The 13,172-nt window shown below is 40.7% G+C and overlaps 1 protein-coding gene across 1 annotated transcript in view; it reads right to left on the reverse strand.

The window, feature by feature from the left end:
• Positions 1 to 13,172, reverse strand: part of LOC103072730 (dual 3',5'-cyclic-AMP and -GMP phosphodiesterase 11A) — a 269,197-nt gene that overhangs the window by 55,224 nt on the left and 200,801 nt on the right. Inside the window, exons 12-13 of the mRNA XM_007451103.1 lie at positions 9,052 to 9,142; positions 5,345 to 5,445 (exon numbers count right to left, since the gene is read on the reverse strand). Of these exons, the coding sequence (XP_007451165.1) occupies positions 5,345 to 5,445; positions 9,052 to 9,142 (192 nt within the window). The remainder of the gene's footprint in view (positions 1 to 5,344; positions 5,446 to 9,051; positions 9,143 to 13,172) is intronic.

The following is a 13,172-nucleotide window of genomic DNA, read 5'->3' on the forward strand; positions in this document are numbered from 1 at the left end:
AGTAACTGGAAAATGCTTTCAATGAGCTGGAAAATCAGACTGAAGAATTAACCCCCAGACTTAGGTTTTGAAGCCTAGAAATTCACAATGAGGTTTTGTTTGATTTTCTGTTTTTTAAACTTGTGAATTCTGCTTTCACCCATCATTTGTAGTATAGAATCCTGAGCATACCCTAAGCCATTAGAAATTAAATTTACAAGGTTTTGTGGTTGTTTTTAAAGGAATTCCATATTTCCAGGAATTTTACATTTTTCCCTTTTGGCTCATGGCAGGAAATCCTGTCCCCAGGAATGAGTCATAACCTCCCTGCAAAAGGACTGGATCTTTTCTCTGCCTGCTTTGACCCCTTCTAGAGTGACTTTCCCCTTCTTAGGGGAGGAAAGCAGTGAGCTTCCTTTTTGGTTGACCTCAACTGTGTCAGGGATTTTGATTTAAGTAGTCAGGGCAGAAGAACCAAGGATGATCCAAACTTCTAGAAAGGGTACAAGGCTGCCCCATAGTCCACCTTTCTTCAGCCACTGCTGCTCCAACCAGCACCACGGCTCCTGCCTCAGCTGCCCTGTGCCTTGCTTACTTTCTTCCCTGGCACTTCTCCGCGCCCATGCATGGGATAGGGGATGGCTGTAGGAATCCCCAGCCCTTGGGCATGCATGTCCTGGAAGTGCATGGAAGTTTTAACTCCCATGGAACAGCCTCGCTGATAGAGGCTGGAGGCTGGTGGGTAGTTCTGAGGTGCAGCTTATACAAGACTTTTCAGACAGTCCCTGCGGGATCAAGCCCGACTGACCACAGTGGTGACCAACAAGGGAATGTGTCTTTACAAGAGCTTCCCTCCTTCCCCATTTCACTGTCCCAGTCCCCCACTCCTACTCCTGATGTTACCTCCAAAACTAGACTATGTGCATGCAAACACCTGTCTCTGGCTCTGCTTTGGGAGAGAGGATGGGAACTCATAATAAACCAATTCATGTACACCTGGGAAGGTCAATATTTCCATGTAATGCATCCCCAACTTAAATGACAACTACTTCTTAATTCTTCCATTAGAGAAGGAATACAGTATTTGTGGAAAAGCCTCGAAACAGGAGGTGTGGGTTCCAGCTTAGCCACTAATTAGTTATGTGACCCAAACTACACTATTTAACCTTTTCAAGCTTAGTACCTGATCTACAAAATAAAGGAGATGAATTGGATTACATCATTGCTAACACCCCTTCCAATTCCACAACTGTATCTCTGTGAAATAAAAGCAACTGGGAGACAGTTTGTAGTAGCTGCTTTCCCCCTCATTAACCCTAGGGATTGTTTTGCCTAAAAATATGGCAGTACTTTAATGCAACTTTAGACAGGCAAGTGAATCAGCCTCCTGAAGGTCTAGATTAGAGAATGAGCAGCTATTCAGAAACTCAAAGAAACAATAAGGCTGACAAAAAGAGAACAAGCCAGCTTTTCTGGAGTCAGCAGACATTAGCCGGGGCTGCAGCATTAAGATAAGAGCAGAGTAATGAGAAAACGAGTTGCAACCAACTTCCTTGACTGCATCCCAGCGGTCACTCAGTGATTCGTCACATCCCTAACAGGGCTTAATGAATGGACTCCTACTGTTGACATTTTTTTCTCCCTTAGAACTTACTTGGAAACTTGGCTTGGGAAAATGCTTCTACTTTGAGAAAAATAACACAAAACCCTGCAAGTGTCAGACCCAGGAAATAAGAATATTAAAGGGATACAGGCTTCCATAAATAACCAATTCAGGAGCATCAATTCAGAAAAAGATGGAACAGCATGATAGTTAAGTCAAAATGAGGGCCACAAAACATGCAAAATAAATAGCCTATAAAGCAAATGAGGTTGTAGATGCCACCATTTATAAGACATACAAGACATTTATAAGATATAAGACATTCATAAGACAGATAACATAGGTACTATTATCTCCATTTTACACATGAGGAAGAGAGGCTCAGAGAGGTAAATAATTTGTCTGATGACACACAGCTGTGTAGTGGCAGAGCTAGGATTTTTTACTTTTAAAATATATTTTAAAAATTAATTAAATTTATATTTATAAAAGTAATACATACAACAGTTAACAAGTCAAACAGTACTAAAAAGCATATAATGAAATAAAGCAGTGTTTTTCATATTGCTGCCTTGTTGGCCTTTGACTGTATTTCTCAATGCTTTCATTTGATTTTTATTTTGGCCATCATGTTTTTAATTTGCAAGAGCTCTTTCTTCTTCTACAGTTTGCTCCTATTATTTTTTAAAGCATTCTGTTCTTATTTCATGGGGGCAATATTTTAGCTCTCTAAGGATATTAACAACAGTTTTTGGTTTTTGTTTTCTTCCTCCCCCTGTTTTCTCTGAATTCCATTTATTTTCTGTTTGTTTTGGTCTCTGCGTTTCACATGTGAGACTTTCATAAAATGTTCTGTGATCCTTGCTATCTGCGTGTTAAGAGTATGGCATTAAAAGGCTAAGCAGGAGTTGTATGTGTGTGTCCCATACACACACTGCATAGGACACATTTATACTAAAAATTATTCATTGTTTATCTGAAATTCAAATTTAACTGCATTTCCTGTACTTCCGTTTGCTGAATCTGAGAAACCTGGATGTGTGGCTTATAGATTCTGGCCTCTGGGTGACTGGGCTGTGGGCTTGGGGTTTCAATCCAGAGACCTGTTCCATTTGATTTCATCCCTTCTTCTGAGCTCTGCGTCTCATTCCCACCTTGAACTTTTCTCAGTCCAGAGCGCTTTCTTTCATTTCTCCAGAGAATAAACCTCTGCCCTTCTCCAGGGATAGAGGAAAGGGAGTTATCTGGCTAGGTTGGTGGAGGACTTGGTGGGCTCTGGGTGTTCTGAAAACTGACTTTTTAGTAATTTCCTTGTCTTAAGCTGTGAGCGTCACATTCACTTTTCATGGTACTCTTTGCCTCTAAGCTCCAAGCAAGGCTCTGCAAGACAAACTGGCTTGCTTCTCAGAGGTGTCCTCCTACTTTCCACTCCACTCTGCCAGATCAGTTACATTTTCCACAAATGGATTATCTCTTAGCAGTTGTTTTGGGCCCTCTCTGGTTCTCTGATTTACGCCTTTTTGTTTTTGCTTTTACATTTACTTGGTGCCATTTTAGTGGAGTTTCAGAAAGGAGAGGACATAGACACTTGGCCTCAATACACCAGGTTTAACTAGAATGCCAGAACGAGACTTAAATCCAGACCAATATAATTCCAAAGCCTTTACTCTTTGCACTGTACTGTGTCATAACCCATTCACTAGAGACCAGCAATAAACACCTGTGGCATAGATTTTCAGTTGTCTACTCAAATATCTCTCTTCCCTTTCTTTCTTGGTAATAGAACTCCTAGACTTTAGCAGGGCATATAATTACCCAAAATGAAGCCTTCCTTTCCTAACCTCCCTTCAACCTAGGGATGGCCAAGTGACTAAATTCTAACCAATGAAATGGAAGTGGAATTGTTATGTGAAGCTTCCAGAAAACTCTCTTAAAAGATAACTTGCATCACCTTTGGCCCCTTTCTTTTTTGTCCCTTCCTTCCTTCTGATAACTGGGATGTGGACATTTTGCCTGGAAAATGAGCAGCTATCTTGGACTCAGGTGGAAACCATGTGTTTGAAGGTGGCAGCACAGAAAGATAAAGTAGCCTGGGTCCCTGATGACTTAATGTAGCTACTCTGCCAACTGCAGATTGCTTATCTCCAGATTTCTTTTATGCAACAAAGAAGTAAGCTACTGTTGTTTTGGGTTTCCTGTCCCTTACAACTGAATCTAATTCTAACTGATGCAATGCGAAGTACAATAAAATTCAAAGGGAGTGACATAGGCTTCCTGGAAAAGGTGGTAGAAGATAGTTCAGCCAGATGGGGAAGTGGAGGAAGAGGATTCCAGGTAGGAATGGTGAGATGATTGGGGAACTAGGGCCACTGCATAAGGTGTTTTCACAGGGTAACATGCAGTTAACTAACAAAAAGGATTATTTTTTCTGAAAAATGAAAAACAAAGGGTAACATTAGACCTGTCCGGTTGGAGTACAAATCATGTTGGAGAGAAGTGGAAGATAAGAATGAAAAATAGTTGGGGGCAGATTATGGAGGGAGAACCTTGAAATGCAAACCAAGTTTAGAGGTTGCTTTGAAAGCAATGAAGCCACTGAAGGCTTTTAAAATGGGCGTTGGAGATGCAGGTCTAGAATGTGAAGTAATATTAGAGTGAAGAATTTCAGGGTCTCCTCTATGCCTCTATAGAGGTAATATAGCACTGAGGCCAGGGGAGTGAATCTGAGTAGAGTAGAGAAAGAAGAACATGGGTTCAGGAACTCATATGTAGAAGCAAGGAGAAAAGAAATCTATAAGGGATCCAGAAAAGGAGAGAGGAAGGCAGATGGATGTTGAGGAAGAAAAGAGAGTAGAAATTGACAATGAGGAATCAGTAAACCTGTAGATGTCTCAAAGAAGCTAGAAAATATCAGAAATGAGTAAAGGACATCGAATTTGGGGACAAGGAAGTCTCTGGTGACCTCTGAAAGTACAACGCTGGTAGAATGTGAAGGTGGATGCTGGTCTCCAAAGTGTAAGTGGGTGTTAGGAAAATAAAGGTACTCATGTGCTCCATTTATTTTAAAAGGTGGGCAGTAAAAGAAAGGCAAATTGAAAAGCAATTAAAGACCAAGGGGTCAGGTCAAAGAATTTTTTAAGGAAGGGAAGTTGTTTGGTCTTTAAGATCAGAGGAAACTGTGCATATCAGTGAAGGAAGAGATAACCAGCCTGCCAAAAGAGGTGGTACCCGAGGGAGCGGGTCTCACAGGAAACGAGCAGGATGGAATCGCCAGCTCAGATGGAGGCCTGAGCTTTGGGAAAAGGAGGACGGCTCTTCTGAGAAAGAGAGCTAGAGGACAGCCAAGGAATGAAGGCTTGGCTTTCTGGTCATCCTTTCAGCAACAAATCTTTTTCATTAGCACCATCATTGCCATTAGAGATCTAACCGGAAATCATAGTCTAAAATAGCAATCTTAGCCAGTCTCTAAAATAAAAATGGCCATCACTTAGTTTCAGCCAAGAGTCCCAAATAAGGCTAATAAAACAGAAGAAAGATATTAATCTTGTGATTGTAGCCCTGATTGTCTTGTTTTATAGACACCACACTAATGACGTTCTCTTAGATGAGGGGAAAACAACAACAACAACAAAAAGTTTAGGTCATTTACACATTGATATCAGTGCTAGAATAACAGGCAATCCCCAATATGGACCTGAAAATTAATTACAGCTTGAAACTTTAGATATCCATTTGTCAAATAGATCAAATGCCAATACCTACTCAAAGTACAGCGTGAGGTCTGTTGCTAGTATTGACTGCTTCAAATGCTGCATAAGGTCACTGTATTCCTTGGAGGACAAATTAGCAAAGATGTTGTGACCCTGGAACGAGAAAGTACAAAGTCACAAAAGACAACGTTAAATCTGAGCTTGGTGACTACATGTTTTTCTTACTTTTTTTTTTTTTTTAAAAAAGGTTTAGAAACGTGATAAAATCATTTTCTAAATAGCTTAATGACATTTTGTGCAACTACAAACAGATTCCCTGGCAAACATAGCAAAGCTAGGAGTACAATCATTGTTGAGGAGGACCACCAAGGGACACTTTATTATGCTTAGTCTTGAAGACAAAATTGAAGAGTGTTTGAACTCATCTTCCTCAGGCCATGTTTGTGCCAACAACTCCATTTAACTGCCCACGTCCTGTGGAATTACAGAGCGGAAAAGCTGACAAAACTTTCAGGAATCTTTCTGACCCCGATATATCAATACATACTAGTCTCACTAGTAAAGACTTAAGTTGGCCTTTTGGAAGCATTTGCTCTGGCAACAAATGATTTCAAGGAAGAGAAGAAACATTAGACCAGTGGTACAAATGGGGGTGATCTTGGGAATGGGCACTTCTAGCAATGTCTAGAGACATTTTTCTTGTCACACTGAGGGACGGTGCTACTGGGATCTAGTGGAGAGGCCAGGGATGCTGCTAAACATCCTACAGTACACCCTACAGACCCTACAATAAAGACTTACTTGGCCCAACATGACAATTCTGTTGAAGTTGAGAAACCCTGTGTTAAGCTGTGAAGATACGTCTGGATGGAGTGTGTGAAATTCAGGACAGTGAATAATTACTGAGTAGCTAGAATGTATAAGATACTGCTCTTGGCATAGGAGGGCTCTAAAGATGCCTTTGGCCTTGAACAACCTGCACGTACCCCTGTGTCTCCATACCTTTGAAAAGCACACTTTTTTCCATCCAAATTTGTTTTAGCCACACTAGACAGTTCCACAGTATTTTTAGTAAAGTGTGAAAAAATCCTCTTTTTTTACAGCTTTATTGGAGTATAATTGCTTTACAATGGTGTGTTAGCTTCTGCTTTATAACAAAGTGAATCAGTTATACATATACATATATCCCCATATCTCCTCCCTGTTGCATCTCCCTCCCTCCCACTCTCCCTATCCCACCCCTCTAGGTGGTCACAAACCACCGAGCTGATCTCCCTGTGCTATGCGGCTGCTTCCATGCAGCTGCTTCCCGAAAAAATCCTTCTTTAAATGACTGACAATTCACTTAATTTGCTTTGAAAGTTAAGACTTTTCATTTGTCAGGTTTTCTTAGCATGAGATATGAACTCATAAACAGGTGGTCTGGGAACTGGACCAGTTTTAAACCTAGTGTTGAGAGCCAAAAGATGGTGCAGAAGGAAGGCAGTGAAATGACTGCCTGAGAATATTTTCCAACGAGAGGTAAATTAATTCTTCCAGGGAACCAGAATATCAATTGGTAAATTACTACCTACCAGGTACCAGATGATAGATAATCTGCTTCCTTGAGTTAATTTATCTCATTGGGGGAACCCACCACTCCTTAGAGACTAAAGTATATTGGTTCCACCTGGGACCAGGTCCAGTATTAATAATAATTTTCAAATGAACTCTTCCAGACCCTTAATTCAGCCATTAGGAAGAAGACTAATAACTAAAGGAATGCCACACCATAATTCTGCCCAGCTTTCTTTGCCTCAGCCTTGCCCCATGGATCAATCACAGGCTGGTGTATTGGGGCCTGGGAAAAAGTGGTTGGTAGCTCCGGAAAAGTGGTCATCTGGATCCAGCCACACATCTAGCATCTCTCAGGGAAAGAAATATAGCTATTAGGAGCCAGTTACAGTAAAACCTAATGTGAAGTCCAGGAGAAAGTTGGTCTGAATTTGAGGATCTTGATTATTTTGAGAGTGCATTTTACTACTTTTAAAGGACATAAAGTAACTTAACACAATTTATAGTTAAGAGAGTGACAAAGCCAGCCAGGTCAGCTTTAATAATACTAATAATAAAAGTTAATTTGCGGTCAGTGTATTGCTTATATGTAAATTGGCCTTCTACAGTGCCTCAAGGGTTTGGTCTCTAAAATAGATCAGTCTCCCTAAAATACTACCTCTACTCCTTGTTTAGGGAGGAATGGTATTGATGGAAAAAAAAATGTAGAGGAAGAAAGGACTGGAGCAACTTTCTTCAGGCTATCTAACCTCTCTGTGCCTCTGCATTATTTGGAAAGTGGGGTGGTGATGACATCTGCATTTTTGCCTTTCTGATGGGCAGGATGGTGCGGGGTGAGGGGAGTGTCAGGGCAGAGCCTGAACACACCACTGCTTGGTTCCATTACTGTTATTCTGCGTTCTTCAAAGAGAACCCCCAGAGTGAAGTGCAGCCGATGTATTTTGTTTGTATGAAGACAAAGTCCGAGTTAGTGGGGTTTGTTTTCCCAGAAACAAGCAAATGACCTTCTAAGAAAACCCTGACCTCCTGTATATAATCTGTTATTACAAAGGTGAGAATGTCTGGCCTCAGGGGTGTAAACCCATCATATTACCAGTACAGAAAAGATAGTCTGACCCCAGTTTCCTCCTGTGCCTACTTCCCTCTGCCGCAGCACGCAGCTAAAACATGGCCTTCATAGGAAAATTCCAGAGCCACAGATGCTGGGATACTGGTTTCTGTCAGAGTTACTGAAAGCCTAACCCTTGATGTTTCATTCCCAACTGCAAATACATCTCCCCCAGCGGGTTTGACTTCTGCAGCTGCACTCAGGTTCCTGAGCGCTGACTCTCCTTTATGGGGTCGAAGAAGGCTTTCGTGATATTGCAAAAGACACTCCTTCTCAAGATAGGCTGGAGGAAAAAACCTCCATATTTAATGATGCTATTCCAGCAAAGCAGGGCCTTAATGATGATAATAATAATAATAATTAATGGCACAGCTAGAGAACTGACAAATAATGGGGAACAGATGATCCCTTCCTGGCCTCAAAAAAAAGTCTGTATGCCTGCAGAAAATTAAGCAGATCCTTTCTTGGCAATTTCAAACTCAGACGCCTCAGCCAGAGTCAGTTAGCGGTTTTACTTTTTTTCCATGGAGAGCTAAAAGTATAAAAGACCAACTACTTCTAACTCCTGCAATGCCACATGAAGCAAAATAAGGCATATGGCTGCAGCCCTGGGTCTCAAGTTTAGTTGCAGTTCTCACTTTCAAATCGGTCCCACCAGCAATTTTAAGTTCTCTTATCTTTTATACGTTTCTCAATTATGCGAATAAAGTGTAACTTTCTCACCCTGTTTCTGCTTCTACCATCTTTTTAAATGGGTTTCACAAAATGGAGATGTTGGGCCACTCACTACTTGGATCTGTTAGTGGGCTTCTGTATTGTTAAGAAAGGTAAGGCCATGCTCTGGTGACAAGCTGTGGCAGTCTGCTCTGCTAAGTGAATCTGAAAAGCCTCCTAACCAATAATAAAAACCCAAATGCATCAGCTCAGGACGAAAGTGAACAAGGTCCTTGGTCAGGCATCTGAAAGAATTTTTTAAAAGCCACAAAGAAAAGGTCCAATAGTGCCGATTCTCTGTATCTTCCTGTGGCATTGCAAAGAAAGAGAAGTAAGAAACATCATTTCATTGGTTTTCTTTCAAGGGGAGAAGCGGTCTGTACCTCACTTTGAAGGATCATCACTGCGTGGTTGAAATGGTGATGCTCTAAGGTAGCAGAAGTTCCATAGAGTTGGGCCAGGGCAGAGCCGCTCCTGAAAGATGACAGATGTGTGAGTGACCAAGGCCCTTCACCTGTCAACAATCCCCCAACACTGGCTCTTTGGATCAACATGTTTCTCCTGCTTCCGCAAAGGACCATGAGCAGATACACTCTCAGGTAACCACCTGTGTAGTTCACGAATGTATTAAGTAAACGTTTGGGAACCTTCTCTGTGTTAGGCTAGATGCTGTGGATGAGATACGACCATGAAAAAGACACAGCCCACGCTGCTAAGAAATTTACGGACTAGTAAGGGAGATGAGATGTGGTCCTAAGGGAAAATAATGCACAGAGCACATAATATAAATACCACAGAAAATGTTCTAGGTCCAGTCAAAGTGCTTTGGATGATCTGAGGACAAGAGACATAATTCCTGGCTTTGGGGATCAGGATAGGCTTCATGAGCTAAACCTTATAAAGCTTCTGAGTGTCCAGAACGAACGTCATATACCAAATGTATTTGTGGCTCCATGGGAAAAGACCTTGTAAATATTATGTAGAACCCATTTAATCTGCTTTACATGTAAGGTTGACAAGCTTCTACTATGGTTTTCCAACCTATAGTCACACTATGATATCTCAATGTCGAACTCCAGAAAGTCCCCTGGATTTGGAGTCAGAACTCAGCTCTCGGTAAGAGTTTCGGGTCATTACTTGGTTGCTTTAAGCATCAGTTTCTTTGTCTCTAAAATTATGATAATACTCTCTACCTCACTTGTTATTTAGGAGCATACAATAAAATACTTGTAAGTGCCTATCGTAGTGCCTGCCATGTAGTAGATTGTAGTCTATACTAATTATTAATCAACAATGAAAACACATAGATATTTCCATTTTAAATAAATAAAATGTTAATTGATACTTGAAAGGATAATGTTGAATTATCTGTATATTTTGCTCATGTAGAACAACCCATTCCTCAACAATGTCAGTCTGGCAAGTGCTCATTTAAAATGTTCCAGTGTGTTCATTTCCAATTCTCCTGAAGTAGCATTTAGAGCATCTTAAGAGTTGAGAGACATTCTGAGAATCCTATGGTTTAAAGGACAGTCATGGGATGGCAGCCGAGGACCCATGAAGGTCCTTGTGTTCCTTCTTGCTAATTGCAGAGAGTGTGGACATTGAAAGGGCAATTTGGCCTTAACCTGGAAATGCCAGAGATTGCCCGATCACAGTCTGCCCTTTTAGTGAGAGGAGCAAAGACTGCATGTAATGCCACGTGAGGGATTTCAGTAATAAGGTGCCCTCTAGCTCCAGCATGAGGCGGCCCAAGATCATGGCCGGTTTGGGGGTGCGGGGGACCTGTGATCTCTGGAAAGACTCAGAGCTGACCACATGTTGGAATAAAACAGCAGGGTTAGGGGTTATTAGGAATAGGGTTACTAAGCAGGGTACTAGAGTTTAATCAGGTGGTGTTATTTCTTTAACTCTTGCCTTAATCTATATCATTTAATACATGAAAATTTGTTAGGCTAATCTTAGCATTAAGTGATTAATATTTAACGTTAGTCACTATTTTTCTAACATAGAGTTCATTTTTATGAAAATACATTTTTCAAAATGCACACTGTATTGTGTCTTAGCTGTATTTGTCTTGGCTTTTGAAATTCTAGGATGTTTTATATACATGTCAAATCCAAATGCCTGGCATGGAGTAGGTGCATAAAAAATATTAGTTGCTTGGCTAATAAGGTTGTGGTGGTACGTCTAGAGATTATAGTTCAAACTGAAGGTTGACCATAATAAGTGTGTTAACATTTTAAAATAATGTTATTAATAATAATAGCTCTCGTGAGAAGTACCTGTCATGAACTAGGCAACATATTAACACTTCAGTATATTACTTCATCTAGTCCTGACAACAACCATGAAATAGGTATTATTTTCTCATTTTACAGACAAGGAAACCAAAGCTCAGAGAAGTTATGCTACTTTTCCAAGGTCACAAAGCTAGTAAGTACCAGTTCTAGACTGGAAGCCAAATTGTGAAGCTTTTTCTCATTACATAATGAGAAAGATAATTATAACTTATACATTTATTCAGTTCTCCATTTTTGCCAAGCTGGTTGTCATCAATGAAAGAAGTTTTCAAAATTTAATTCAGAATTCTTCTAGTATAACTGCTAACCACAGGCTCAGGTTCCTGTGATTTGTTTCTATTAACTAGCCATGCCAGATGTGCCCCAGTTACTGGTATGAATCCTGATAAGAGAGTCATTGATGTAAAGTAGGGTCAAGATGCAAAGTATCATCTCTTCCTTTATCAGGTTGGTTTAGCAGACCTCACAAAGTTAAATCAGCTACATGATAACAAGTCACTAAATATTTTCTTTTTTCAGGATGAGTAGGATGTTTCCTCCTTTAACCAGGGGACACCTTGTAACAAAAACACTGGTGGCTCCTATGCTGCCCTCTCCTCTCCACCAGATCCACATGGATGCTGAACTGCTGCATTTCATCAGAGGGCTCTCAGGGTGTTTGTGCAAATGCATCTGATGGCCCACGGTTTGAGCATCTTCATCCTCACATTCTCTTTGTTCCTTTTAGTAATTCCATCTTACATTGTCCCCACCCTCACACAATACTGATTTAATCACAAATATGTAGATTTTGCAACAGAACCAGACTAATGCTATGAAGAGACTGTGATTGATTGACTGATTCATTCATTCATTCACCTAATAAGGATTGATGACTACTGCAATGCGGGGCTGTGGGCATGTGGGATACAAAGATAAAGAAGACATGGCTCTTACCCTCAGGAAGCTCACAGTCCCCTGTAACTGCACAGGAGACTTTCTCTGTCCAGACTTGCACTTACGATGTCACCTTTCTGCAAGCAAGGTGCCATCTTAGCATTCACAGCATGGAGCATGATACTAACTCTACTTTTTTTGTCTAGAATGAAATCATCTAAGCAAGAATGCTTCCAATTCCATATGGTTCCTTTATTTACATTACTAGGTTTGGTCTCTGTCAGATTTTCTAAGACTGCAAGACATCCTGGTGCTTTCTCTCTCAGTCCAAGGCTCACTGAGAATGCGCCTACACCTGCCATTACTCATGCACATGCTATGAACCTCCTAGGACCGCAAGAGTGAAGTCCGTGGTCAGAAAACTTGAAAAAAGTGGCAAAAATTAAAATCTATCTGTTAGGATAAACTTTATCAAAATGTATTCTACAGAATACTAGTTCTTTGGAATGTTAAATTGCATTACAGGCAGAAATAAAAATGGTTCCATGGTTAAATATGTTCGGGAAATGCTGGATTTAAAAAGTTAAACTGTTTCTTTATTATAGGATTTCTCCATGGCATCAATATGTGAAAATATGCATTGTGATTCTGCAGGAAGGGGACGTAATATGCAGTATTGACCAATCTTACTTGATCATAAAACCATTTTTAAAAAAGAGGACATGTCTTTCATGTAATGTACTTTATGTAAAGGCATACTGTCATTTTTCATGTAAAATGTGAAAAAAAAAAGCCCTCAAATCAATCACATGTGGAAAAAAATTGACTTTAGCACCACACCTCACTTTAATTGTCTGTGGTAAGTAAATCCATCATATCAGTAGCTCCGGGGCACATGCACTGTAATTGTGAAAATATTACAGATACATGTAGGGTATGTGGAGACAGGGCGAGAGAAGGAGAGCAGAAGAGAATCCAGATCCCTTTAAGCACAGGAAGATTTATACCTGTGATCTTTCATGATGCTCATTATTGATTAGGTCATCCCAACATACTGAAGTTTTTAATTTTTGGACAGGCAGCACACTGAGGAGAAACTTATTAAAAAGAAAAGTCAGGGCTTCCCTGGTGGTGCAGTGTGTGGGAGTCCGCCTGCCGATGCAGAGGACACGGGTGCGTGCCCCGGTCCGGGAAGATCCCACATGCTGCGGAGCGGCTGGGCCCGTGAGCCATGGCCGCTCAGACTGTGCTCCGCAACGGGAGAGGCCACAACAGTGAGAGAGGCCCGTGTACCGCAAAAAAAAAAAAAAAAAAAAAAAAAAATA

This window comes from Lipotes vexillifer, unplaced genomic scaffold, assembly GCF_000442215.2.
Source record: "Lipotes vexillifer unplaced genomic scaffold, Lipotes_vexillifer_v1.1 scaffold645, whole genome shotgun sequence".
Lineage (NCBI taxonomy): Eukaryota > Metazoa > Chordata > Mammalia > Artiodactyla > Lipotidae > Lipotes > Lipotes vexillifer.